Below are 27,840 nucleotides of genomic sequence, written 5' to 3' on the forward strand. Positions count from 1 at the left end.
CCCAGCCAGCGCTGCCCGGGCCGCCGAAGCCCCGGGGCGGCGGGGAGCGGGTCCCAGCCCCGGGAGAGCCCCGAGGAGGCGGCCCCGCCGCCCGGGGCAGCGCATCCCCCGGGCCGGGCCGGCGGGTCGGCCCTTCTGCGCCCGCCGGGCTCCGCGCTGCCGGAGAGGGCCCGTAAATACCTGGGCGGCTGGAGCCGGCTGAGCGGCGGCGGCTCCTCTCTCGTTCCCCGGCGGTGACGGCGGCGGAAGGGGCTCCCCTGCCGGTATCCGCACTGCAGCCGCCGCCTCCTCCCCTCGGGGCCGCGGGGCGCCGCGGGGACCCTGCCCCCGCACCCCCCTTCGTACCCCGCCGCTCCGCACGAAGGCTCCGGCCCCGCCGCCGCAGGAAGTCCCGCCGCCGTCACTCAGCGGCGGGCGCGGCCTCCCCGCCGCCTCCGCGGGAAAGGAGCCCCGGGCCGGCCCGAGACACCGCAGCCACCCGCACGGCCCGGCTGCCCCGCACGGCCCGGCTGCCCCGCACGGCCCGGCTGCCCCGCACGGCCCCGCACAGCCCGGCTGACCCGCACGGCTCCGCACGGCCCCGCTGACCTGCACGGCCCAATGCCCCGCACGGCCCGGCTGCCCCGCACGGCCCAGCTGCCCCGCACGGCCCAATGCCCCGCACGGCCCAATGCCCCGCACGGCCCGGCTGACCCACACGGCCCCGCACGGCCCCGCTGACCTGCACGGCCCCAATGCCCCGCACGGCCCAATGCCCCGCACGGCCCCGCACGGCCCAATGCCCCGCACGGCCCAATGCCCCGCACGGCCCCGCACGGCCCCGCTGACCCGCACGGCCCCGCTGCCCCGCACGGCCCCGCTGCCCCGCGACGAAGACGGGTGGCCGGCAAGGACAAGGGCCTGGGCACCGCGGATGTCTCTGGCCACAATGGACAGCCCTGGCCATGAAGGACAAACAGTTTGGGCCCCTCATGACAAGAAAGACCTTGAGGTGCTGAGTGAGTTCAGAGAAGGGGACGGAGCTGGGGAAGGGGCTGGAGCACCAGCCCTGTGAGGAGCGGCTGAGGGACCTGGGCTCTTTATCCTGGAGCAAAAGAAGTGGAGGGGAGACGTTCTCACTTCCTACAAGGAAGATGTGCCAGAGAGGTTCAGGTTGGACATGAGGAGAAGGTTCTTCGCCCAGAGGTGCTGGACACTGAACAGGCTCCCCAGGGAGAGGTCACGGCCCCAACCTGACAGTGCTCAAGAACAGACTGGACAACGTCCTCAGACACACGGGGTGACCTGTGGGGTGTCCTGTGCAGGGATGGGAGTTGGACTCCATGATCCTGTGGGTCCTTCCAACCCAGCACATTCTGTGATTCTACAACAACCTGAGGTTGGAGCGAGTGGGGGTCAGTCTCTTCTCCCATGTAACAAGCCACAGGATGAGAAGAAATGGCCTCAGGTTGCACCAGGAGAGGTTTAGATTGGATACTAAGAATAATTTCTTCACAGAAATAGTTGTCTGGTGTTGGAACCGGCTGCCCATGGAAGTGATTGAGTCACCATCACTGGAGGTGCTTAGGGACGTGGTTTAGTGGTGGACTTGGCAGTGTTAGGTTAACAGTTGGATTCCTCGATCTTCATGTTCTTTGCCCACCTAAACAACTCTGTGATTTTATGAAGGACAACAGCCTGGTAACAAAGGACAGGCTGGCCATGAAAGCTGCTCTGACCATGACGGATGGACATAACTACAAAGCATGTGGCTTTGCAGGACAACAGCCCGGCTGTGGAGGATGGGGGCTGGCCAGGAAGGATGGGGCTGGCCAGGAAGGATGGCCTGGCCACGGAGATCCGCCTGGACACAGAAGGTGGCCTGAGCACGAAGGACGAGCTGCTGAGGCGAGGCAGGAGCCCGCGGCCCCCGCGCTCTCGGGGACCTGTTGCATCTCAGGTGGCTGGGCAGGGCGGTGTCAGCTCAGTCACTTGGGTGATTAAAGGGAAGACGTCGTACCCAGAGCATCGCTCTGCAGGGCTGGTGAGGAGCGCGGTCACAGCTGGGACTGAGCCACAGCGCCCGTGCTGGGCCGGGCGCCAGCGCTGCCAGGATCGCTCTGATGGACGGTTAATGTCTCCTCCGTGCCCAGGGAATTCACACTCGCGGTCCCCACAGAATAAAGGGTGAATGAAGAGTTCAAAGCTTCACAGTCAAGCTACAAGCAGCATAACGAGGATAAACTCCTTGCTGGTAAATACAAGGCTATTTTAAAAGAATAATTTGAATTAGTTCTGTAGTTTGCTGCATTTTAAATGAATGAATGATTAGTTAAGAAAGAGACTCTGGTGACCCTTTTGGTTTCATGTGTGTTGGCTGCACAGTCACCAGAACAGCACATAAAACACTGTTGTGTAAAGCATATATAAGTGCAATATGGAACCAGTATAAATATGTATTAACTAACACAAATGAACACTAAAAAACACATAATGCTGTTACAGAAACTAGTGGCCACCGCAGTATTAATCCCTCCAGAGAGAAAACAGAAAGGAAAAGCAATAGAAGTAACATGTGGAAGTTTCCACACAGTGACACGCTCATCCCAGCAGCTGGGCTGCCCTCTGGGGTCCGGTTTTTTCCCCTCAGTCTTTCCACCATCTACAGCCACTCGTGGGTTTCCCTCGCGTTTGCAGCTGTTTTTTTCCCCGTGTGATACCAATAACCGGCCGCTCTCCCGCCGGAACTACCGCCCGCCCCGCTGTTCTGCGGTGGTACCGCCACAAGGCCCCGCCCCGCCTCGCCGTAAAGCGCCCGCCCGCCGTCGTAAAAGCCTCGCGCGTCCTTAGCAATGGCGCTGCGCTTCCGTGGCGACGGCGGCAGCATGGCGGCGGCCGAGGCGGCGCAGGCCCTGAGCCGGCCCCTGAGCTGTCTGCAGGAGCCCGGCTGCGGCCGGGCGGCGCGGCTGCGGGCGCTGGAGGCCATCCGGGCCCAGGTGCAGGAGCGGCCGCTCTCGGCCGCCGTGGTGCAGGAGGTTTTCGGGGCGCAGCTGCTGCGGCCGCTGGCGCGCTGCCTGGCGGGGGACGCGGCGGAGCGCTGCCGGGAGCTCGCTCTCCAGCTCCTCTGCCACGGGCTCAGCCACGGCGACCGGCCCGGCGAGGCGCTGCCCGTCCTCCTGCCGGCCCTGGCGCAGCGCCTGTGCCCGCCGCAGGGCACTGAGCCCAGCGAGGAGCTGCGCCTGGGCCTGGTCCAGCTCCTGGGCCTGCTGCTGCAGCGCTGCGGGGCCTCCATGGTCCCCTACCTCAGCGAGGTGATCCGCATCCTCCAGGCCACCCTCCTCGACAGCTATGCCGAGGTCAGGCGCGAAAGCTGCAGGTGCGCCGCAGCCTGCGCCCAGGCCATGCCAGGTGGGGCCCGGGGTGGGTGAAGAGGGGAGTGGTGGGGCTGGTAGGGGCCTGCGGGCTCCGGGGGGACAGGGCCCGAGCTGGGGGCAGCAGGAGGTAACAGGGGAGCAACCGGGAGAGAGGGTGGGAGGCCCAGCTCTGGAGCTCTCAGTGCAGGAAGGACATGGACCTCTTGGAGAGGGGTCAGAGGAGGCCACCAAGATCATCAGAAGGCTGGAACAGCTCTGCTGTGAGGACGGGCTGAGAGAGTTGGGCTTGGTCAGCCTGGAGAAGAAAAGGCTCTGAGAAGACATTATTGTATTGTTTCAGTACTTAAAAGACACGTAATAAGAAAGATGGGGAAGGCTGTGTTACAACAGGACAAGGAGTAATGGTTTCAGACTAACAGAGTGGAAATTCAGGCTAGACATGAGGAGGAAACCCTTAATGATGAAGGTGCTGAAACACTGGCCCAGGTTGCCCAGAGGTGGTGGATGCCCCATCCTAGGCCAGGCTGGATGGGGCTCTGAGCACCCTGAGCTGGTGAAGATGTCCCTGCTCATGGCAGGGGGGGCACTGAGGGAGCTGGGAAGGTCCCTTCCAACCCAAACTATTCTATGAGGAGTTGCACACACACTAAGAGTGCACTTTGCAGGCCTTGGAGTATCTGTTAGAGAAGACCCAGGCCAGGGCCAGTGGAGTGCATGTGTGCTAGTGTTCAGCTCTAATATAGTATAGAATTAAATCTGCACGCTACATAAACGTAGCACCACTAATCAGGCTGCTGTTTGTAGTGTTACAGAAATTGTGTTGCTCAATCACCCACAAAAAGGGCGTGTTTGAAGGTGTGTTTGTCTCTCTGCCCTAACAGAACACTTCCACATGCAGTCAGAATCTCTGATAAATCCCTTAATGCAGACAATTTCACACCAGCACTACAGAGTTCGTGTTGATGTAATTCAGGCTACTGGAACAGTGATACAGTATGGAAATGGAAAGTCTGTGGATGATGTTCTGTCTCATCTGGCACAGAGATTATTTGATGAGATTCCCAAGGTGTGTTTTTCTCCTTTTTAATTTCTGGGTTATTTAAAATCTGGTTGTTTTGTTTTGGTGTTTTCCCTTTCCCCACCAATTTTCAAATTCCAGTCATTTCACTGAGATATGTAAATAGGTCTCATACAGGCTTCATCAGTTGTAAGCTATCCAAAGTGAAGGTGGCTGACCTGTTCAGCTGCTGTCTAATTCTTCAGGCTCTTGAAGCTTGTAGGCACCTTTTTATTATAACAGGTGCCTTCAATTCTGTCTAAAATTCTTCTGTCAGCTCTCTCTAGGACTTCATTCTGTGGCTTTCTCATGTTTAGCAAACACTTATGGTGTTGGTCCCTTCATAAGATGCAATTCAGGCAGTAATTTTAAAATGTGCAACTTCACTAAAGTATTTTAATTTTTGAGTGGATGCATTCACATTATTTAACTTAGGCTTCCTTTATAGTGAGAAGCAGAACTTGGCTTCTGGAGATGTGCTTGGAAGGCTTCAAATTCCAGAGAAATGTACATTTCTTGCGTTCTCAGAGAGGTATTAACCATGAGGATTTGTTGAGGTCTACATCTTGTGTTCCCCTCAGAGATGTGCTTTTGTGCAGCAAGTAGTCTAAGACTAACTAAGCCAGAGTGAGAACACAAGAGGGAGCTTGATAGCTTGCACACTGCTTGAGATGCTTGCTGCAAGTGAGGAAGTCCTGGGTACTTGTCATTTCATCTGGGACTATTGATGCACTTTACCAAGTCTTATATATATATATATATATATATATATATATATACACGCCCAAAAGCAAATACTTATTTTTTGGTTTTGTATTTTTCTGACATTTTCAAAATAATCATTTTGTATCTGTGTAGGTTCGGCATGCCGTAACAACGGTCATTGGAGAATGGTTGTTGCACCTACGAGATAGATACTCATATTTTCACAAGTTGATCCCTTTGCTGCTTGGCAGCTTTACTGATGAAATTCCTGAAAATATGTAAGCAGGACACCTTTTTTTTTCTTTTTCCTCCCTAAATAGTTGTCATATATGGAAGTGTTTCTGTTCCCACAATGTATGGCTTGGAGGGGAAAAAAACCACTTATTCTTTTTCCTGAACTTTAAAATGACAGCATTATCTTCAGTATCTTTTGTTACATTCTCCTTTTACGCTACATTCAACTAAGTAAGAAAGAGATGAAGCCGGAGCTGGAGACAGAATTATCCTTTGGAAGAGGTGACCTCTGTCCACTGAGTACGAAGCAGCATAAACTCTCAGTGTGCCCAGGTTCAATGGCAGGAATGCTTCCCCTCCCTCCGGCTGATTTTAAGAAGTCAGGGTTTCCAGAAGTCTCATTTTAGAACGTTTTTCTTTTGAGGACATGATGGTATAAGACTTTTATTTTGTATCTAGGAAACTGGCCTGCACTTACTGGGAGAAGATAGGCTTGCAGTGGGAGAAAGAGAATGAAGAAGATCTGAAAGATAAGATGGATTTCAGTGTCCCACCCTCTCATTACCCCAAAGGCGGTAAGTGGTGCGCTGGAAGTGGTTTTTGCTTCCTGAATAATCCCTGAGAGCTGCAGTGCAGTCACGACAGCAGAGCAGGGTGTGTAATATTAGTGAATGTATAGGGGTAGTCTATATATAAATATAATATACAACATGTATGTATATACAATTATTTAAATTTTTTATATTCAATTTTTATTTTTAAGTTTGTTCAGTAACTACATTCATTTTTTTCCATTAACCCCAAAATGCATTTTGGAGAAAGAGTAAATGAAAATGCCTGTGCTGAAAAGAGGTAAAGCAGTGATGCAGAAGCAGCAGAACGTTCTACGTTAGCCAGCGAGCAGGTGAAGAAAGGAAGAGCGGGCATAGAGCAGAGCAGAAAGGAAGAACCTGTGAGCTGTCTCTTTGAATAGTGACAGCTACACACAGCATTCATGGCACACGGGATTGACATGGAAGAAAAATTTGCAGCGAAATGATTTCCAACTTCCTGTGAGACACTGGCATGTGAACTGAAATCCGCCAGTGTACGTGAAGAATGTGGGAACAGGAACAATAATTTCCTTTATTATACACAAAACCCCAAAATATGTAGCCTGGGTAGATTATTTCTTAGTACTGTGTGATTTATAGGTAGCTTTAAAACTGTATGTTTGCAGTAGCTTGAAGCTTGTTTCCTGTCTCAGGTTCATAAAGTTAATGTTTAAAAACACGCATATGGGTGTTGGTGAGAGAGGGGATTTAAATGGGTCATTTATTGATTTCTATACTCATATTTAACAGAACAAAACCTCTCAGTGTGAAAGAACAGGTTCATGCTTGACTTGTGCCTACCTGACAAGCACATCACAGAATACCCAGCAGCAAAATCCTTTCCATGACAGTGGGTTCCGGAGTCCTTTCTTCTTTGAAATTATACCTTTTTTTTTTAAAGCTGTTTTACTCAGTAATGCTTGAATGAAAGGGGAAGCGCTTCATAATGGTGACTGCTTTGACAGAGCTGTTTGCCTTTGAAGGCAGTCAGGTTGATCTGTTATCCTTTCCCTTTTTTTTCCTCCTTGTTTTATGTGTAGTGTTACCCGAGGCGTTGGTAGATGGTGCAGAATGCTTTTCCTTCCAGCACTGGTGGCAGAAACATAGTTCTTTTTTTGACAGCCAGAGAATTTTTTAACATAGATAAACTGCTGAAGCTGAGTGTCTGAGCTCCAGTCACTTATTTTGTAATGACCATGATATAGTGAAGGTCATAAAAGGCTTCATGTGCTGGTCTTTGAAGCAGTTGTTACCGTTCGTATTGCTGATACTGTTGTCGTGTTCTCCTCTCTCTAGACGTGTGTTGGGTTTAGTGTGTGTGTACACTGGTGGGGGTTTTTTGTTGTGTTTTGTTTTTAGGAAGGGACATCTATCAATTACTTCATAATTAAACGCTATGTATTTCCTGAAATAATCTTCTTAGCACAACAAATGTGCTTCACAAATTTGGGCAACATTCCAGCCCTGCGCTTAATTGACTTCTCATGCATTTTGCGTGGTAGAGTGATGCAGTTAAGGCTTGAACATGACATATGTACACACACATACACGTATACATAATGAACAAACATTTTTAAAGGTGACCTCATAATTTTCAACTCAAGTCCCAACTTAATGATGACTTTGGGATGCATTTTGCTGCTGCTTATCTTTACTTTCAAATTGTGTGTCTTATTAAAGGTCAGGCAAAAGAAAAATCAAGGGATGATTGGCTATTTCGTCTTACAGGTTCTCTATCAAAGATGTTAGTATACCTTCGTTTCAAGTAATAATTTGTGGTGTCTTACCACAGCCTCTATATGGATGAGTTATTAGTACGTGTGTCCTTCCTCTCTGTTTCCCCTCCGCTTATTTTTTAATATGATCATTACATATTTAGACATTTTGTTGCTGTTTCTTCTGACTTATATGCTGAAATATCCTTTTACGACTGTGATTTGATAGTACATTTTCCTTAACTATCTTTGCCCAACTGTCAGGATAATGGACCTGATGTATGAGCCCTCTGTGCTTTGATCTCAGGATGACAGATCTCGCAGGTCGGAGGAAGAGCAGGGTTAGAGCTCATACCTGGTGTCATCCAGCCAACGAGCAGCTTTTCATTGAGCCCCAGCAGTCGTCGCCTCAGGATACAGGTGCAGAGTTTACAGCAGGGAAGCCTTTGACAGGAGTAGCTACAGGGATAAATGCCTGCATTTGAACATCTGAAATGAAGGAACTGCTGATAAAGAACGGGCTGAATTCTTTCAACAAAAATTCTGCCTCGGGTTGCATAGGATGCCAGTCTGTATTTGCTGTCTCAGGTTGATTTCTTTATTTGACCTTTTGCTATTCAGTGTCAGTTTTCGTAATCCAAAACGTTACCTTCCATTGACAAAAGAAGCAGCAACTCGTGTCCCGATGCTTGAATTTTTGCTTTTTTCCTGCTCTAGGTATTCCATACTTATTTATAAGCCTTTTGCATTCTTCAGGCCATTTACTTCAGTCTGTTTTAGCATTTGTGGTTACACAGACCGATGCAGGAAAATTATACTGAGACAACTGTCAATTCCTGTCTCAGCATTTGCAGGAGGACTCTGTAGAGAAATAACAATCGTACTTGCACATTCAATGTTTTTGGCACCTCATGATGAAAAACATTTCTTTCTTAAAACACTATGTGACCATTATGTGTAGCAATAACAAGTTGGTGGTTCTTAAAGAACAAATATTCAGATTTTGTATGAGGATGTGCAGTGTAAAGGAAGAAAAATTCTGCTGTAGAAAGAATCACTAAGAACCATTTCTTGCAGTAGTTTGGGAAGCGCTCCCATAGCTCGTGTGTGAAGTGCAGGATCAGGGGTTTGACGGTTGCTCATGATATTGGTCAAGTGGCTTTTCTGAGACTCAGTGATTTATACATGAGCTTAGATGTGAATGTGATTATTATCAGCCAGGACAGTAAGTGTTGGTTGGGGAAGGTAAGTTTATTGGCTCTCCAGAAATCTGCAGCCTCTCTGAGGTAGGGAATATGTATTTGTAACACTGTGGGGGTTTGTGTAAAAACAAAAAATAACAACAAAAACCCACTTTCCACAAGATCTTTACAAATGAAGCTTAATCTGGGGGAAGAAGTGCCCCCTCTGCCCCCCCAACTCCTGTATAATCTCTCACTTAATTTTGAAATGTGTTATTTGATGTAAAAATCAGATGGAGATTGAAGAGCCGTGTCTGCGGGAGCCACTTGTCCTGAAAAGGCCTTAGCAAAGAGTTGCTAGAATAGCTGTGATTTTTAAGAGAATGTCAGTTTTGTTGGCTTGATCCGTTACACAGCACTTGTACAAGTCACAATTCCTTTTCTACTTTTAATTTACTAGATATGCTTTTAACCTTTTCCTTTAGAGGGCACAATTGACATTGTCTGTTTTACTGCGTGTCCCCTGTACTGTTTGTGACTTCTACCTTTCTTTCCCCTTCCAAATTATGTTTAACTCAGTGCTACCACAATGTTAGTATGCAAAAGTATTACTTCTGTTTTATCTTTGTGTTTCGGTTTAGTTTTGTGATGGTATTTGTTTTGCTGTAAAAATGAAAAGGAAATTGTTAAGCTGTGTTTTCCTGCGTGGAAAATGTCCCATATTCAGTTCTCTTTCTCTTCTCCTTCTGTATCCATCTCAAAACACAAGATTTAAGTCGCCATCCAGTGATATAGATTTTCAGAGAGCTGTGTGGAGTTTAAATTGTGCAGTATGTATTAAAGAAATGCAGCTCGCACAGGTCAATTCCTCAGCAGCATTTGGAATATTTTGTTCCACGGTGAAGCGGGTGCCAATAGCTCTTATCTTGGAGCTTTAAACCTGTGTACGATTAATGTGCACTGGATTTTCCTTTGATATTTCTGTTTCTCTTTTGTTTCTTTTTGCCCTTGCAGTGGCTCGGCCAGGACTGGGCTGCCGGGAGCTCGTGTCCAGAAACCTTTCCAAAATTCTTCCAGGTCTGTGTCGTGATATAACAGACTGGGTTGAAAGCACAAGAATAAAAGCGTCCCAGCTTCTGTACACGTTACTGCTGCATGTGGAGGATCACATAACCCAGCACATGGAGCTGCTGCTTAGAACTCTGTACCAAGCGTGCTTGGATGAAGAAAGCAATGTGGTTAAAAATGTGAGTTTGATCTGTTAAAGTGTCTGTTGTACACTGAATAAAGACTCTGTCCTTCATACTCCTGAGTCCGTCTGCTGAGGACCAACCTGACCTTAGGTCACTGAGAATTGCCCATGACTGAAGGATCAGGCTCAGGTTTTTGTGGATGTTAAAAACATGGAAACATTAACTTACAAGAATACATTTATTTCAACATAGTAAGTATTACTGGTGTGAAGACCGATGGTTCAGTTATTTAAACACCGTTTAGTTTATATGCCAACTCCATGAAGCATTGATAATGATCTCTTAAAAAATTATAAGTGGTGGATTAAAGTATAAAAGCCTTGGGGCAACAAGGCAAATAGGGAGGAGTACAGGGTTCACATCTACATAGACTGTGTGGTAACTGTTTGGAGTCTTCAACCCTGCAAAATGTCACAGCCATATATAGTGCAGGTTTAAACTATAGAATTGATGGCTGTGTGCTTCCATTGAGACTGAAAAACTAAGATGATGCAAGTATTAACTAGGTGCAATTAAAAATCCGTGGCTAAATCACTAGACTAAAAATTATATACAAAGGGAAATAAGCTTTCATGTTAGGGGAAATGACCCAACTATTAAATAAAGGGGTTAGGAAGAAATGTTGCTGTTGCACCGGTAATGGCAAGGGAGTTGACTGTATTTTTGTTCATGCACCTGATTGTCAGGGGTCAGCTCTGGTGTGATGGTGTTTCATGTGGAATACCAAGCACCAATGTGTGTGCAAGGCAGAGGTGGGGTCAGAGAGCCTGAGTATCATGGGGAATACGCGGTAATTTAAGCATTTTCAGTTGAAGTAAGAGATCGAAACGATTCCCCCACGGCAGTGCTTCCACACTAAACCACATCTGTAACGTCGCTGTCAAAATATAGTACAATAACAAGCTAATTCCTCTTCCAGGGTTTAATTGTTGCTTTTAATAGTTGGGTGTTGAGAGCATTCCTTGGAACAGCATTTGGAGGACAAAATGCTGAACCAGTAAATCTGCAACATCTGGTTATTCTGAGCTGGAGACTTTATTACCCTGGAAGTTGTACACGTTGTTCCTGTGTGTTACTTTCTCATGGCAGTCTGTCTGATGCTGAGAAGAGTGCTTGCATGCCTTATTATGTGCTTACTGAACACATGTCAAGAAAATTTCTTCATGCATATAATCATTACTGAGTGAGTGGAAAAGGCCTACAAGGCAACTGCTGAAGAATTTAAAATAACAGCTGGAATCGTAAAAAGAAAAAGCCCATGATATATGGAATGGTCTTGGTGTTTTCAGGAAAATCCTCAAGTTATTCCTGTTCTTCTTTTCAGTGTGTGAAAGCAGCAGAATTGATTGGAACGTTTGTCAGCCCTAAGGTGTGGATGACATTAATCACGTCAGCCTTCAGGAAGACACCGAAACCATCGTGTCTGATGGTTCTAAGCGCAGTGATTCGGGGTAGCCCAAAGGAAATCTTGCAGCCTCATTTGACCGATCTTGGCAACACACTGTCCCAACCTGCGGTTTGTCAACAATCTGAACAGGTAAAATACACAGCAGAGCAAAGTTCTAGACCCGTGGTTCTCCAACTTATTTTTTCCCTTGTTCTCCCTAAATGGTCCCATTGCTGTCCCTGCCTTGCACACCTACCCCTCCCGAGCTCAGGGTGCATTTGTGGATGTGTGTCTGAGCTTCCCTGCCCTCCCTGAGCTGTGTTGTGCTCTCTTGGTCAAATCTGCTATTCCCAAAATCTTGCCGACCAGTCCATCCTCTGTGGGTTCAAGTTTGAGAACTGCTGTGTAAGTTTTCAGAGGGTCAAAGGAAAATGAAAAGGCATAATGGGGAGAAGAATCCATTTAGTGTGTACGGTACCGATACAGGACTAGCTTGGCTACCAGAATTTAACCCAGGTTTTGAAATGCCTTGTGTTTACAATCTAAACAAGATCATGTATTTTGATTTTCAGGAGTAAAAATGACTGAAAGCTTTTCATAGTTCGTTGTAATTGGCATGTCAGGGTTCCCAATGAAGATTCCCTCTTAGTGTAATCGTCTTTTTGTTTTGGCATTATTCCATTTTAAAAGGAAGATGCCAGAACACATATGTGTACATTAGGATTATCCTTTGTAAACTGCTGGGCCTTGTTGCTTTTCTTTACGTGAGAATTGAGGAGGAAGACCTCTATAAATTAGAAATGTGCACGTACCTAATAGCTGAGCCTGAAGACCATTTCCATTTTACCATTTGAAGAATATTTATCAATTGTTGTAGAAGGAGACAAGAGAGTCTCTTCAACGTGCAATGGAGTGTTTTAACTTCTGAGCTTTTTTGTTTCCCCTCCAATTGCTGAGATGTGGAAATAGATCTGTTAAGGATGCACAAGAAGAATCCCTACAATTTCCCAGCCCCCCGAAATGAAATCCCAGGTTTCCTTCCACCAGAATTCATGAGGCCTCTGCTCTCAAGATGACCGACAAAGGACCAACGCTGTGCCTGCGGAAATCTCTGACTTCATGTATGATACAGGCTTCCCTTTGAGACAGTTATTCATGTGTGTAGACTGAATCTAGTATAATTGTCTTTTTGAGCCAATGTAAGATACACATTTGAAGTTCTTCCTTCATTAATTTTCTCCCCTAATGTACCAGTGATGCAGGAATTAACCTTAATCCCCGCGAAGCCTGTGATGATTAGGAACTCGTATAAATGGAAGCACTGTAACCTGATTGTTCAAATCACAATTCCCTGAAGTACATGTGCAAAATTGCTGAGGTCTTAAGCTTACCCCTTCCATTTGGCATTAGGTGCAGTGACACATCCATCTGCAGCCGAAGCGTTTGTCACAATTGGACTAGCATTTGGTCTTGGAAAACAATCTTTCTCTATTTTAGACAGTGAATGCTGCATAGACACTGTTTAGCTAAGGATTGACCATGTCCATGAGATTAATAACGCTTATAGCTAACCTATTCCTAGACTGGATTTCTTTTTCTGAAGTATATTTGTAACAATGGCCCCTTCTGTTCGTTGAATGCAGTCTGACAGCTTCATGGGATATCTGATGCACTTTATCATAGAAGTTCTTGCAAACTGACTGACAACAATACTGACTTCAACTGGTATCAGCTGGATCAAGATAACGTGCATTATACTGCATCAAATGAGATAAACTGGCTGAGATAAAAGCAGCCATCGAGTTTTCTTGGTTTATGTATTTAACCATTATTGTTCCATTCAAAATAGTCAAACATGGAATAATATTTGAAAGAGTTGTACCAAATATGTTATTGATTAACAAATGGCACTTCAGAATGAGAAAGTACTATCAGTAAGCATTCCAAAATGCTTTGAAGTTTTTATTCACAGTGGAGCAGTTGTGTGGGTAAGAGCAGGGTCATTTCTTTTCGTAACAGGACAAGGTAAATACAAACGGTGTGGGAGGAAGACTATGTTATATTCTATAAGAAGTCTAACACAGGTAGTCAGGACTAACATTATTTCACTAATACCAATTTAGATGATTATACAGTGTTCAGATTTTATTAATGTCACTTCCCATGTTTCTCCCTTCAAGTTATCTTTTCTAAAAAAAATTAAAAATAAATGTATGCTTGTATTAAAAACCAGGTCCTTTATATGGAGCAGTTGCTTTGCTGTGTACAAGCACTGATTGAAGTCTGCCAGGAGGACTGCAAAGAAATCAGCTTGCAGCTAATGAAGGTGTTGGTGACAGTAATGGCAACACCGTGTTCTCAGCACCTTAAAGAAAAGGTAAACTGTGAGCTGGTTTAATATTTTGTTGTGTTTCTGGTTTTCACTATTGATAAGACACTTTGTCCAAACCTCATTTTTGTTTACAGATATATAAAAGGGGGAGTGTCAGGAGGATGGAGCCAGGCTCTTCTGGTGACAACCAGGGACAGGACAAGGGGCAATGGGTGCAAACTGGAACACAGGAGGTTCCACTTAAAGATGAGAAGCAACTTGTTGGGGTGAGGGTGGCAGAGCCTGGCCCAGGCTGCCCAGGGGGGTTGTGGAGTCTCCTTCTGTGCAGACATTCCAACCCGCCTGGACACCTTCCTGTGTAACCTCATCTGGGTGTTCCTGCTCCATGGGGGGATTGCACTGGGTGAGCTTTCCAGGGCCCTTCAACCCCTGACATCCTGTGATTCTGTGATAGGGTTAGGCTGGGACTAAAGTTGAGGTTAAAGTCTGGGGCAACAGTGGTGCTGTAAGAGCTGAATGGTCTGTCGCGTCTTGCAAGCACTATGGAGTCTAGAATGGACACTGACATTTCTAAGGCAAATACTGACTCTTACATAAGTGTGGTCTGCAGAAATCCGGTTAATATCTGAGTTTGGCTGATGTAACAGGAGAGCATGTTACTCAGGTAAGAAACTTAAGAGTTGGCCTTATTGCTGCATCGTGTAAGGCTTGTTCCCTGGCTGTGAGCTGTGCCAGTGGGGAGCAGTGTCTTTACATTAGTTTTCAGAACAGACGTCTTGAAATGCATTGCTGGAGCATGGGGAGCTCACAGCTGGACCAGGGCTGCCGTTGGTCTAGAAGAACACTTTACTTGAGTGGGTTTTAATTACTGGGCCATGGTTTAGGTGACATTTTGGGACAGAAAGTGTTGAAGAGTTTGTGCTGGTTGATGCTTACGTTTCAGGTAGATATAAGTCACCGGATTATTGTTAATGTTAGTTTATACACAGGAGCACACAAGAGGCCAGGAGAACACTCAGATTCATTTCCTGACTATTAAAGGACAATTCACCTATAGATCAAGAGCACTACAAACCTCAAAATGATCCTTTCATAATCAATTCTTTTACCTTTAGACAAAGATCAGACTGATTTTACAGTATTTGACCTTTTTACCTCCCCACCAGAACCAAAAGTTTAAAAGTTGCAGGAATGCTTTAAAATCGAGGACATCTGTAGGTACCCTGATAATAGATGAGCTTTTTTGGCTAAACATTATCTCAGCCCCTTATTTCTCCCTTCCTCTTTCTTCCCCAGGCTAAATATCAAATAAATCAGGAAGCCATCCTCATGTGCCACAATTGTGACCTATCCAAGTTGTCTTTTTTCAAACACACACCTTGAATGCGATGGCTTTTGTGCTCCCTGTTCTCTTGCTGACGGGCACGGCATTCCTCAGCCCCGCACTGCACCGCTATTTATGGCCCGGGAGCTGACAGGCTGCCGCTTACAAAACTGTTCCCAAAGAGGTAAAATAGAACAAAGCTTACAACAAATCTTGAAGAGACTTGGCTGGTTGATGTATGGCCTGAAGAGCCTTCTCAGAGTCAGTGGGACGGTGGGTGTTTCGGGGTTTGATTTGGCTTGTTTTCAACAATCAGCCCGTCCGAGCCTCAGACAGGCGGGTCTGCCGTGGTTTGCAGTATCTTGTCTGTTCAGCCCCGCCGTGGTCTGTAAAGTCAGCAATGTCCATTTAAAAAATTACAAGTTAATACTGCTACAAAGAAAGCAGTTTCATGGAGATAAAGCCCGATTTTCATAAATGGGAAAGTTAATCTCCCAAGATTATTAAACCTTTAAGATGTTCCTGCAGTTACAGACGATTTTTAAAGTTGACGGTACTTTGGATGAGGATCCTTTTCTCATTAGCCTTTGTTTCAGCTAGGAGGACAGAGAATCTGGCACTGAGATTACATCATTGCAATGTTTCAGATTTCTCACAAAGACAAATACGGCTTTATTTTATTTTTTCCCCTGGTTACCGACTATTCCAGAGCATCGAACTGAGCTGCACAGCTTGTGGAAAGCAAGGAGTCCCTGTTCAAATAGCTTGAGATTATATAGAACAACTGGTTTACAACTAGATTGGCAAGTATCAATTTTTGTTCAGAGAGGACATCTGTATTCAGGATCCAAGATTTTGAGTATAAACAGAAATTAATCAAAAATTCGCATTATAGAGCTTCAGTTCAGGTTTTACCATAGGGGAACAGAAGATCGCAGAGATATGGGAGACCGCGCATGATGTGACCTGGTTGAGAGTGCTGCTGCTCCTCCTGCTCGCTTGATTTTCGGCCCCTTGCATTGTGTTCATCACTGTCCCTGGTTGCTTGGGGCTAAGGAACAACATCGAGACCACCAGTGGAGCCTTTGGGAGGGTGGTTTACAACCCCAAACACACTGAGGCCAGATCAGAGTCCATTCAGCATGGGTTGAGCTCTCAGTGGTTTCACTGCTGACCTAAGGTTAACATTTGGGTTTATTATCAGTGGCCTGTGCTATCTTGGCTCTTCTTTCAGCAGTTGGTTATTAAACACTTTAGTTTTCAAATACAGGAAAGAAAATGACGCTTCATATGTTTTTTGGGGGGCTTTTTTAGCTGTGAGACACTTCTTAATGAGAAGACATGCATCGGTCTATTGGCATATTCAATTTATTCTCTCTTTTTTTAAATTGCATTCTTGAAACTACTTCATTTTATGAATGATGTATTATTTTCTATCTTTTTTTCAATGGAAAAAACCGTCTTGCATATTGTGGGGGGTTTATAATGGGGAACAGTTTCTGTCTTGACACAATCTGTCATGTAAAATATTCTGATTAATTTACAGACAAATGAACAATTTACATCTAAGTTATTCGGAGCTGTTTTGGCTGGCCGGTAGAATGCTTCTAGAAAGGAGAAATCTATTGTGCCTGAGCAGACAAGTCTCCTTTGTCCTTTTATTTGCCTGACTCGTGGAATAGTCTCAATGTAAATATGCAGGTGTTTCAAATGCAACAGCGAATTTTGGTATTTCCAAGCTGAGAATGTCAAAAGGAACGTGCCCAGCTACTTTAAAGAGAGAGTATCTTGCATTATTAACGTTGAGGGTGAGGGGAAATGCTGCGTCTCCTCTGAGCTGCAGCAGCAATCGTTTCTGGAAGCTGCCGTAGCCTGCAGGTGGGATTGTGAGGAATTCCATCCACGTTAACGTTGTAAAGGATTCTTAAAATGAGGGAAATCACTATGTCTTTAAAACTAATAAGAGCTTTTTTATGATGTGGTTACTTTTGGGATAGGTTTTCATGTCAATTAGCGATTGTTTCATTTTGCTGTGTTCCTTACGATTTCATTTTGAAATCAGGACAAATGTTTTACTTTGATTTAAAGTTAATGGGTGTAGTATAGGCAGACATGAAGTAACAATCTGCATTGTCCAAGTGGAAACCATGGTGATCTTGTGTTCTTTCTGTTCTTATAGTATAATTTTGAGTTTTGAAAGTGTTTTGTTATTTTTCATATTGTTCCAGTTAAGATCAAGTATCCTGTCTGTTTTAACAGGTAGAGGAAACAATGTCTTCATTAGCCAAAGTGCAGCGGTTGGATAGTTTTCTTGATCTCTACAAACAGCACATAATTCAGCTGATGGAGTGGCTCTCAGTGTCCTGTGACTATTGGACATGCTATTCTCCAGAAGTGCTACAGTTAGATGTCATCGCCACCCACTCAGGTACGATCTGTTAGTGGTGTGACAGCTCACCCGGCTCTAGAGGAGCGGAGTCAGGGTGTCCATAGCCTGCAGGCACACTGTGGTTTATAACGAATGGTGCCATATTCAGAAACTTCACAAGAATGGAATGGAAAGCAAAGCTGAAAATGTTGAAGCAGCTCAAATTCCATAAGATTCCTTGGCTGCAAGGAGCATATGGAAAGATCTTATGTAAAAGTAGGCTTTCAGTAAATGAAACCAGTAAGGATTATGGGGAGACGAACTGATGCAGCTTATGTGTCCGAATGTTTATTTTTTCCATCTATTGGCCAGTCTCACAGACACTGTGTCTGTACCAACATTTCCTCACTCACATTCTTCAGCACATCACTGTGTATAGATTAGTGAAACGCTTTGGCACACGTTCCACCGAAACTGGGATGTGCACGGTGACTGTTCCTCTAGCACAGCTCTCCAGGTCACATCTGCGCGCAAGGGATGCAATGACAGTACTTAGGACAAAGGGTAGTGGGTACAAACTGGAACACAAGAGGTTCCACTTAAATTTGAGAAGAAACTTGTTGAGGTGAGGGTGGCAGAGCCTGGCCCAGGCTGCCCAGGGGGTTGTGGAGTCTCCTGTGCAGACATTCCAACCCGCCTGGACACCTTCCTGTGTAACCTCATCTGGGTGTTCCTGCTCCATGGGGGGATTGCACTGGATGAGCTTTCCAGGGCCCTTCAACCCCTGACGCTCTGGGATTCTGTGATTCTGTACAAACTTGGATCTGTGATTCTGTACAAACGGTGCTGTTCCGAGCGGTGTCACAGTCACACCAGAGTCAGTGTAATTTTTCATGGAGTTCAATATAACGGGAACTTTGCGTAGCCTCGAGCTTGCAGAGCTGCACAGTGAACGGCGTTAATCCCCTCCAAGTGCATTAGTCCACCCAAAATGTCGAATGTCCTGCTGGTCCCAGCAATACTGAGGTGTGGGGACAAACCAGACTTTGGGAGGCACCACAGTGCTCCATGGGGGTACTCGAGCCCACAGAGAGGTCGCTTGGGTGTTTGTACACCGTGAAACACGGTGTACCGTGGACACATCAACAGCTGCCGTGCAAGAGTGGAAAGTTCAGTACTGTTTTAATACCGGGCATATTACAAATATTAACACACTCGCATATTAAATGTCTAAATACAACTTACCAGTACTCTGACATAAGTCTGACGTGTTTATTTTCTAGGTCCCGTCATAGGTGAAGCTCTAAATAACTTCATTCTCATTCTTAAGACGTGTCTTCAGCCAAACAAAGATCCCCAGATGCGGTTAAAGCTTTTCACTATTTTATCGGAGCTGCTCCAGCAACCAAGTGAAACCATCAATTCCCAGGGGTAAGCAGAGTTGTAATTTCACACAGTTATTTGAACGCTACAGTGGCATTAGAAAGTAATGAGCATGGTAGTTATTTAACTCCTATAATTGCGTCCATGTTAGCGTGTCTGGAAGAAGAAAGACTTTCCCACCATCTTCTGTGGCATTTCTTTTCTGTATTTTTTAGCAACGCTTAGAAGGGCAGAATGCAATAATTTTAAAAAAATAGAAATTAATTGACGTTTGGACTTTCTCCACTGTAGTCTTTCTACCTCTGCTATGGATGGTCCAAATGGATGTCATGCAGATCTGGATGGTTTTCAACTATCCCACGTGCACTGGGGCTCCCAGGAAAGGGAAATTACCTGTGTGGAAAGAACAGAAGAATGTGTTTCGGAGTGCTACACTCAGCAAATACAGACACACGTCACACGGGCTCCCTGCAGGCAGCAGCGTGGGAGCTGCTCAGCGCAGGGCTGTGGGGTGAACAGCCTTTAGTCGAGATTAAATACATCCAGCGAGCTTAATGGAGCTGTTTACAGGAAGAGAAGAACAAGCGCTGGCCAAGGGTGGCCCAGTCGGGCCCATAGTGAGGTGTCACCTCTGAGAACAACAGCAATTCCGTGAATTCTACCGGTAGATTTATCTTCAGAAACTAAAAAGCAGTAGAGGGAGCTAAAGGAGTCTTTGAATTTGTGATCCTGCTTCCGTGGTCACAGCAAATGCTTTAATGTGTGAAGTTATGCGTAAGCTTTTTGTGTTCAAAGACTTGTTTGCAAAACATTTTTGGATGTTTGATTTGTAAAGCAAATCCGATGTTGTTTCAAGTTACCTGGATTTAGGATATTAAGTTTGGAATAAACCGAAAACATACACACAAAATCCTCAATCAATCCACAAGCGTATAGAGCCAAGGGCAGCAGTGCCATACGGGCACTAAAGGAGCCAAGCCAGAAGAAAAAGGTATAAAATATAATTAACATGGAACAAAAGTTTGAGTATCTAAGTCCGTAAAATGGTGGTAGCAGTTTTAATGTAAACCCAAGGTCTGCTCTTTATATCTGCGAAAGAGCTGGTAGTATTGTATGCACAGATCACTTTATTTCATATCCAGCTGAGAAAAATTCTCTACTTTGTAAATACAAATAGCACAGGGGCTTTTCTCTCATGGAAGTGACTCGCTTTGATAATTAAGTTACGTAGATTTAGAGCAGTAACATTTGAAAATGGGAAGAGGAAAAATTTAATTGCATCAGCAACAGCAAAAATTAATGGTAGTAAGAGGTAGTGTAGTGAAGTAGTAACAAGTTCTGGTTACACAATCGCATTCACTGCTGTCAGTAGTTTATTTAGCTCCTGAAAAGCATTCGAACAGTTTGGATAGGAGGGTTTTCAGTTATTATGCAATACAGGCTTGTGTGGTCATCTGATTGTGTTTGAGTCTGACATGATTGAGTCAGATCATTGCCAGATATTGCTTTAGTGATTCTATTTCAAGGTGCTAGAACAAATATTCTCACAAATAGTGTAGCATTGTGGTTAACATAATGCTGATGGAATCTACCTTTATCTTTTGATAGTGTTTTTTCTTTGTAGATTAACAGAAAGCTTTATTACAATTGGAAGCAGCTGATCCGATAGCACAAAGCCGTTTTTTTAGCTTTGGAGCTAGAAGGACATTTGGAATGGTGGTGACCATTAGTTGCATTTTTTTTCTGGCAACTTGTTGAATATAAAATCATTCTCGAAAACACGTTTAAAATAGTGAATCTGAAAGGTTTTGAGCAGTTTGGATGTCTCATGGGAGGTCAGGTTTCTGTTTATTGCTGGGTCTGAGGTGCCATCTGCTGGACGGGCAGCGATGCGCTCTGGCTTGGGCACCGCGCGCCCTTGGCCAATTACGTTTCTTATTAAACTGATACCTTATTATTATGGGGTTTTTTATTGCTGGATTAGCATGGCTGGATGATTTTGTTTTGCTCTCGTAGGGATTTTTTAAAAGCACTTAGTGACAAGTGTTTGTTGTTGAGGTCTCCCCATCCTGCTCCTCCTGGGGTTTGACACAGCTCACCCTGGAAATGTGGGACTTTCAGAGAAGAGCCAGCGGCAGCTCCCTCCCTTTGTGCTGAGCACCGGGGCGGGGCTGGGCTGGGCTGGGCTGGATTGCGCTCAGTCCAGCTCTGCGGGACGTTTAACAGGTGGGACACGACTCGAGGTAGATTCAGCCTGTTATTTGTCAATCTGTCTGCGCGCTGCAGCTGCTTTTTTAAGGCACAGTGAATAACCAGAGCCTTAGTTATATAGTCACAGGCCAGGCACACGGCTTCTTGATGCAGAGAAGTATTTTTTAATTTCTGTATTAATATTTAGTTGAAAATTGAGCTGAAATTAAATGGGTGTGAGGGAATACTGCCTCTTGCAATTGCTGATTCTCGCAACAACTTTTAGCATTATAACAGCCCATTCAGTAGAGGAGGAGGAAGAAACGTCAGCAAATTAGAATGGATTTATGTGTTCGTAATGAAAATAAAGTAGTATTGGGACTGGCACCATCAGAAAATCCTACCCATCTCTCAGCCTTGAGGGGGACGAGTTTCTGAGCTAAGGGTGAGCTCAAGTGTTCTGTGTAGGCTCCTGCAATATCAGCAGTTGGGTCTAATCAATAGCATTCATGCTTTTCACGTTATAAATACTTTTTACTGGACAGTCTCAGAGGGCTTTACAAATATTAATGAATCCCCACAGCGTTCGTATGGGGTGTTCTTTCCATTTCACAGATGGAGAAAATGAGACAGAGAGCAGGTGAGTAGTTTGCTAAGATAACACACTGAGTCATGGCCATTGTTTGGAATGGGAGAAAGCATAACCTCCCCTTTCCATGAATGTTAGGTATTTGTTTAAATATTATTTAGAAAAATTAAGTTATGAGAAGCTTATCACATACATTATAACCACGTTGGCTTAAGTCTTTTTTTTCCTGTTTTCTCCCTGTGTTTCTATGACAGAAAGTTCTCCTTTACCTCCTGTCAGTCTCTCTATCGCTTTCCCATGAGCCTTTATTTTGCTCTCTTGTTGTTGGCCTCAGGCTGTTCCCCAACCACCTCGAGACGCTGCTAGAACACGTCCTGGCTCCCAATCTGCAGTGGCACGCGGGGAGAACCGCGGCCGCCATCCGCACCACAGCTGTGTCCTGCCTGGGCGCCCTCGTTTGCTCACAGATGCTTTCACCACAAGAGGTAAATGCTCTCTTGCTCACCAAATGTACTTTGAAATCTTAGCTAGGAATTCAAAATAAATGTAAAGGGGAAAAAATATCTTTATTAAAGGTAATAAGTTCAGATGGAGGTGTAGTTTTCATGATAAAATTTATTAATTGTAATCTATTAATTGTAATTGTAATTTATTAATTGTAATTTATTAATTGTAATAATTGAAACAATCAATAGTGGAGGGACGATGATGTCCAGCTGGGAGACCTGAGGCCGGCAACACGGTGAGACGTGGGATTCACCATCGCCAAATGTTGCAGATCTTTGTTCTAGTGTAACGTCAGTTCTGTAACACAGAGCACGAACCGCTGTTAGCACAGCAGCGTGGGTTCGTGACGTTAGCGGAGCCTCATCTTTGGAGGTCCCTTCCGATCCCTAATGCCGTGTGATCCCCTGAGCAGCAGCACCGGAGCTGGCCAGGACGTGCTCTTGTGTGATGTGGGGAAGACAAGTTGTCTGGCTGCCTTGGAGCCCACAGGTCCGTTTCAGAAAAGAAAACCTAAAAGATTCCTGAAAAGGGCAAGAGAACTTGAGATGGAACTTGAAGGGCAGCTGGAGAAACAGAGCTGGCAAGAAGTTCACTCAAAGAAATGTTACCCGGCACAGCCATTAGGAATTTATTGAATCTCGGGGTTTTGAAGCTTGTTTTTTAACAAAAATGTCATTTTGGAATGATACATTGGGAATACGTTAAATATAAGTGAAGTTTTTTAAATGAATGGAATAAAGTGTTATTAGATGTTCATAGTCTTTATAACAGCCCTTAATTGAATGAAGTGCTTAAACACATGGAAGTGGTTGATTTCACATATACAAAAACATTTATATCAGAGAGAACTATTCTAGTAAATCATTTTTTCTGAATCAATGCCTTAATGCCTTGTAATTCATGTGTACAAAATGCACATAGTAAAATCAAACTATGAAACTTGCTAAGACACTTTACAACAGTCTTTACTTCAAAGTTTCCTTTTGGAGTAAGAGCACCATCTACTGGTACATACACATAATCCTCATCTCCAAATTGCTTTAAGTCTTGCCAATAATTCTTTAAAAATAAAAAGCCAAGTGAATTTACAGCTTTTACAAGTTAGATAAAGCTCAGCTGCGTATGTACTGAGCATTCGTGAACTGGATGATCCACTGGTGGATTTTCATTGCCCGGGTTTGCTTAGAGGCAAGAATAGAGTTGTGTAACTTCAGGAGTTTTAGGTGAACTTTTACAGTTAACTTGTTCTTTTTGAATGAAGCAGTGCAGTGTCAGCCAAGCCTAATGGTAACCAATGGAACCAAGGAGAATCTTGGCTTAGAGTGACAAAAAAGCTGTGCATTTTCTATGCTTTCCCTGTTAATTGCAGATCTTAAAAGTCAAAGATGAGCTAATGCCCCAAATTATTGCCGCCATGGACGAAGACTCTAAAATTGCTCGACTGATGGCTTGTCGTATTGTTGGTGTTCTTATAAAAACCTGTGGGAGGCATTTTGATGAAGATAAATTTACCAAAACGTACACAGGTAGGTGTAAAACTTGAATTTTGTTTTAATCAAGATCTCCATGTTGAAGAATTACAGTTGCTTTGTTACCTGAAGTATCAGAGCTGAGTTTTTAGGGATGAAGAGCATCCTGCTGGAGCAGGATGTGATTCTGTGTTGTAGCTGTTTGGGTAGCGCTCCCCCGGGGTAATTGTAGAGACAGTAAGGAAATGGAAAAAACGCTGCACAAAACCACACTGTTGGCAGCATTTTTGTGTATGAGAGGCGATTTAATGTCGTAATCCTGCAGAGTCTAAGACAAGGTCTTAAACCGGCAGGTGGGATTGCTCAAGATATATGAAGTACACATATACATTTTAGAAAATCAAGGTGTTAAACAGCCGAGTTGGGGCTGTCGAATGGGGCTCCAACAGTGATGGCTTCTCGCAAGGCCTTTCTGGAGCAGCTTTTTAACACTCTAACACATTTTGTTAAGGTGTTTTGTGGCTGGCAAGTTAACGTTCATTGGAAATGCCTGCGTTCCCGGCCGGGCAGAACTAAGCATTCCCATTGATATTATGCATTAGGCCACTAGATGGAACTTCACTCAATATTATGGTGTTTGCAAGGCTTGCCAGGATTTCATCTGCATTGCTTCCAAGTTTAGACTACGTGAAATAATGTTCTAACTATAGCGAAAGCAGAGCAGTAATGCATTATATAAATGGTAGTCACATTGTTCCCCTTGCTGTGTTCCAGAGTTCCAGAGCAAACCGTTGTGCCATAAATAGACCTGAATAGGGAGCGGGTTGGCGGGTTTTGGTTAAAAAAAGGGGGAAGAAGAAAACACTAATCTAGAGTGCTGTAATGCCAAATAGAGCTATGGTCTATAATGTTCCTTAGGATGATGTTTAAATGCTAAAACCATTAATCAGGAGAAGTACAGTCTATGCTACGTAACAGGATTTATGTTCTCTGAGGTTATAAATCAGACTTTCCCGAACCAAGTGTCTTAATTACTGATGCTGTTCCTTACGTGGCACAGTGGAAATCTTACAACAAGCATTTTTATTTAGGAGAAATACACAATCAGACGATTGTCAAAGTGTATCTTGGCATCTTGCATGTTCAAGGAGTCTGCAATGCACTCATTTCCTGAAGCAGAAATATTTTATAGAAATACTGCGCTTTATAGAGCACAACAATACTTAATCTCCGCACTTCTGTAATGTGTTAACAGACATTGATAGCACCTTGTTGGCAAGAGTGCTAGAGAATGCTCAACTCACCTAAATTTTGTACATTGGACGTTTCTGACAACATAACAATCTAATAACAACACACCGTGCGCTTTTAGGAACAATATACGACATGTATTTGCAGTGTTCAAAAGACAGAAACATGTCTCAAATGCAACAGTAATTTCAGTGTTGACGAAATACGTTTGGGATTTCTGAAATGCAAAGGTAACTCCACTGTTCATGGTGCTATTTGTGTGCCTACCTGCTCCTTTTCAGAGGTTTTAAAGCGTCTGGATGACGCTTCCTGTGACGTTCGACTGGCAGCCGCTCACGCCTTAACCAGTTGGTTTCAATGCTTTAAGGACAGCGACGTGAAATCCTCAATGGAAAATCACATTGAGTTCCTGTACCAAGAACTGTTGGTACATCTTGATGACCCAGATGAAAACACCCAAAATGCAATCCTAGGTAAGACTTCCAGATTTATGTATTTTTAACAATCATGTTGTCAAGTGTAATATGAAAATATGCTTTATCCAGCATTCCCGAGAGGGAATATCGGCGTCAGGTGTATCAGAACACCTTAGAGATGGTAACCGGGATGGGGAGCACAGGCACAAACCGTTGCGGGGTGTGACTGTATCCCAGCTTGCTTGGTGGATTCTTTAGGGTTTATTGGTGTACTGGTCCGTGTTCAAGCACAGGAATGTCAACATACAAATGAGAGAGGAACCGGGTTGTTGTGACTGCACAACTTGTAGAACAACAGCTTCCAGGTTCGGTTTCAACTGCTTTCAGGGACCTTAGAGAGATGCAGAGCAGCTCATGATTGATAAAACATTTTTGTTTCGCAGAAGTTCTAAAGGAAGGAAGCGTTCCACATCCAGAACTGCTCGTGAGAGAGATCGGAGCGGTTGTGCACAAGCATCGAACGCCGGCCTATTGTAACCAGCTGCTGCGCCACATTCAGTCCGCCCAAGAACCGGGTTCATGAATCGATGCTGAAATTCCTTGTAGTGAACTGAAGGTGAAATCTATCTGATCTGGATTACTTTCCTATTTTCATTTGCTTAAGAGAGGCTGAGCAATAAATAGATTGGTTTTTCTTTGTAAGTTCACTATTAGCTTATTGAAAAGTCACATTGGCAGAGTCCTTTGTGTTTGAACAGTTATTTGTGTTTCTTAGCAATAAAACAATGTTTCAATTCACTTTTCTTTGAAAGTTTTTCAGATACAAGGTTGAAAGGCAGAGTGGTTTTTGACACTATTTATTAATTGAGAAAGTAATTTATTTAACAAAGGAATAGTCTCATGTCAGAGCTATTAATGCAATTCAGCGAGGACTCGGGCTGTCAAGGAGCATTTTGGACTCTGAATACTGTTCAGGCTTCGCAGTGTCGGGTCAGTGAGGGTCAGCGTTACCAGGAGAACAAACCCAAACTTCTCTTGCATAACACAGCAGAATTGTTATATGTTCTGAGTACTCACGATGCTGGTATAACAGGGACATGTTCCGAGTAGGTGTCACTAAGGGAATAGCTTTTATTGTCATTGTGTTGCATCTCATGACTGAGAACAGAGCTAACTTTTTTAAATTAAGGTTTATACATGGAGGAAATGTGCTGGTTTGTCATTTGTATTAACAGGATTTATATTTTTGTATTAAATACATTGCAGCTGCATTTTTTGTGTTTACACTGTTGTGCCTTGGAAAACAAGCAGCATTTGTTTGCATATTGCTTAGAAATTAAACTCTCCAACATTAGGCTAAAGCTTGATTTGTTTGTTTAAAAGCCCTTTGTAGTGTGTGAGGTTTTGTGTCATCTGCTCTCAGCTATGGAATAAAGCGAACTCCTGGGTTCTTGTCACTGTGGGGCAGCGTGCTGTTTACTGCACACACAAGCCATGGGAAATCAGGATGCTGCTGCTGCTTTTTTTAATTACCTGTATTACAGACAAAGTGCTCTTTGGCTTCTAATTCCAAATGCCTTGATTTTTGTATCAAGCCCAAACCCGTGCTCAGTGGGGTTTGGTAATTCTCCTTACGCTGTACCCCTCGTGTTTCTTTATCCTTCCTACCTGACTCCACTTTCTCAGACCTGTGGTGCAATTGGTAACCAAAGCACCATCTCTTCTACAGCAAAATCTACTTGTGTTCTCAGAGAACCATTTGACAGAGGTTACACACGCACAACAAGTCTTATTCCCAGCTTAAAAGCAAAGCCATGCAAACTCCTGGCCAGCAGAATTTTAGTGCATCAGGAACTATTAGCTGTTTAACTCGCTATAGCTGGAGGGTCAGCTGGAATTCATAGAGAGCACAATGTGAGTGAAACAGAAATCCCTAGAAGACGTGGAATGAAGAGCTTTTGGAGGCTCCAGCCTTGGAGATGTTCAGAACCCGAGTTAGCGCAGCCTGGGCCGGGCCTTGGGCTGCACCATCCCCTGCGTGTCTCTCCAGCCTCGACTGTTCTGTGATTCCATTAAACTGTTTCCTTAGTCTAATCATTATTAAGCAGCTAACTTAATTAGACTGGAAATAGACCATCCTTGGAGTTCTCATTCAACGCTGTTCTGTTTCAAAGCGCTGCAGAGCAGCAGGTTCATCTGACGTGACCTAAACCCAGTTCTTATTGTAAAGTTCCCTTGGAAGTCCACCAAATAAATCCTGCTCAATGACATTACTATTTTTTAAGCTTCCCATGCTGGCAAAATTTAGATTATTTTATTTTACCACCCACTGCCACCTCATGGTAGCATCAGTACAACTGTTGCACAGGTACTTCCAATTATTCTTGTTGGCTAACGAAGGGATTTGAAAACCCGACTTCAATTGCGGGATTAAAGATGGGAACCTTGGGTGAGGTGGAATGTAGTCCAAGCTCTTCTATGCGCTCTGGAGCTGGTGCACAAATAGCAAAAGCTGCAGCGTTTGTCGAGCTCG

General features: G+C 44.5%; 2 protein-coding genes across 3 annotated transcripts in view; one reads left to right on the forward strand and one right to left on the reverse strand.

Annotated features, from left to right (window-relative positions):
- The window catches only part of PRKAR1B (protein kinase cAMP-dependent type I regulatory subunit beta), a gene marked incomplete at its 3' end in the record, with an annotated part of 83,448 nt that extends 83,056 nt beyond the window's left edge, over nt 1–392 (reverse strand). The window contains exon 1 of the mRNA XM_080354153.1: nt 181–392. The remainder of the gene's footprint in view (nt 1–180) is intronic.
- Nucleotides 393–2,858: 2,466 nt separating this feature from the next.
- Nucleotides 2,859–26,578, forward strand: DNAAF5 (dynein axonemal assembly factor 5). Of its 2 annotated transcripts, none has more exons than XM_080354116.1 (13): nt 2,859–3,387; nt 4,235–4,419; nt 5,269–5,393; nt 5,809–5,924; nt 9,853–10,085; nt 11,416–11,628; nt 13,712–13,855; nt 17,394–17,562; nt 18,786–18,933; nt 21,999–22,149; nt 23,541–23,697; nt 25,173–25,364; nt 25,751–26,578. In XM_080354116.1, exons 1-13 carry the CDS (start codon nt 2,865–2,867, stop codon nt 25,888–25,890), a joined length of 2,496 nt encoding a protein of 831 aa, XP_080210242.1. In that variant the 5' UTR covers nt 2,859–2,864; the 3' UTR covers nt 25,891–26,578. The 2 variants fall into 2 exon arrangements, with proteins under 2 accessions (XP_080210242.1, XP_080210243.1); XM_080354117.1 differs by having other exon boundaries at nt 9,916–10,085.
- The last annotated feature ends 1,262 nt before the right edge of the window (nt 26,579–27,840 follow it).

Source organism: Nesoenas mayeri, assembly GCF_963082525.1.
Source record: "Nesoenas mayeri genome assembly, chromosome: 15".
Lineage (NCBI taxonomy): Eukaryota > Metazoa > Chordata > Aves > Columbiformes > Columbidae > Nesoenas > Nesoenas mayeri.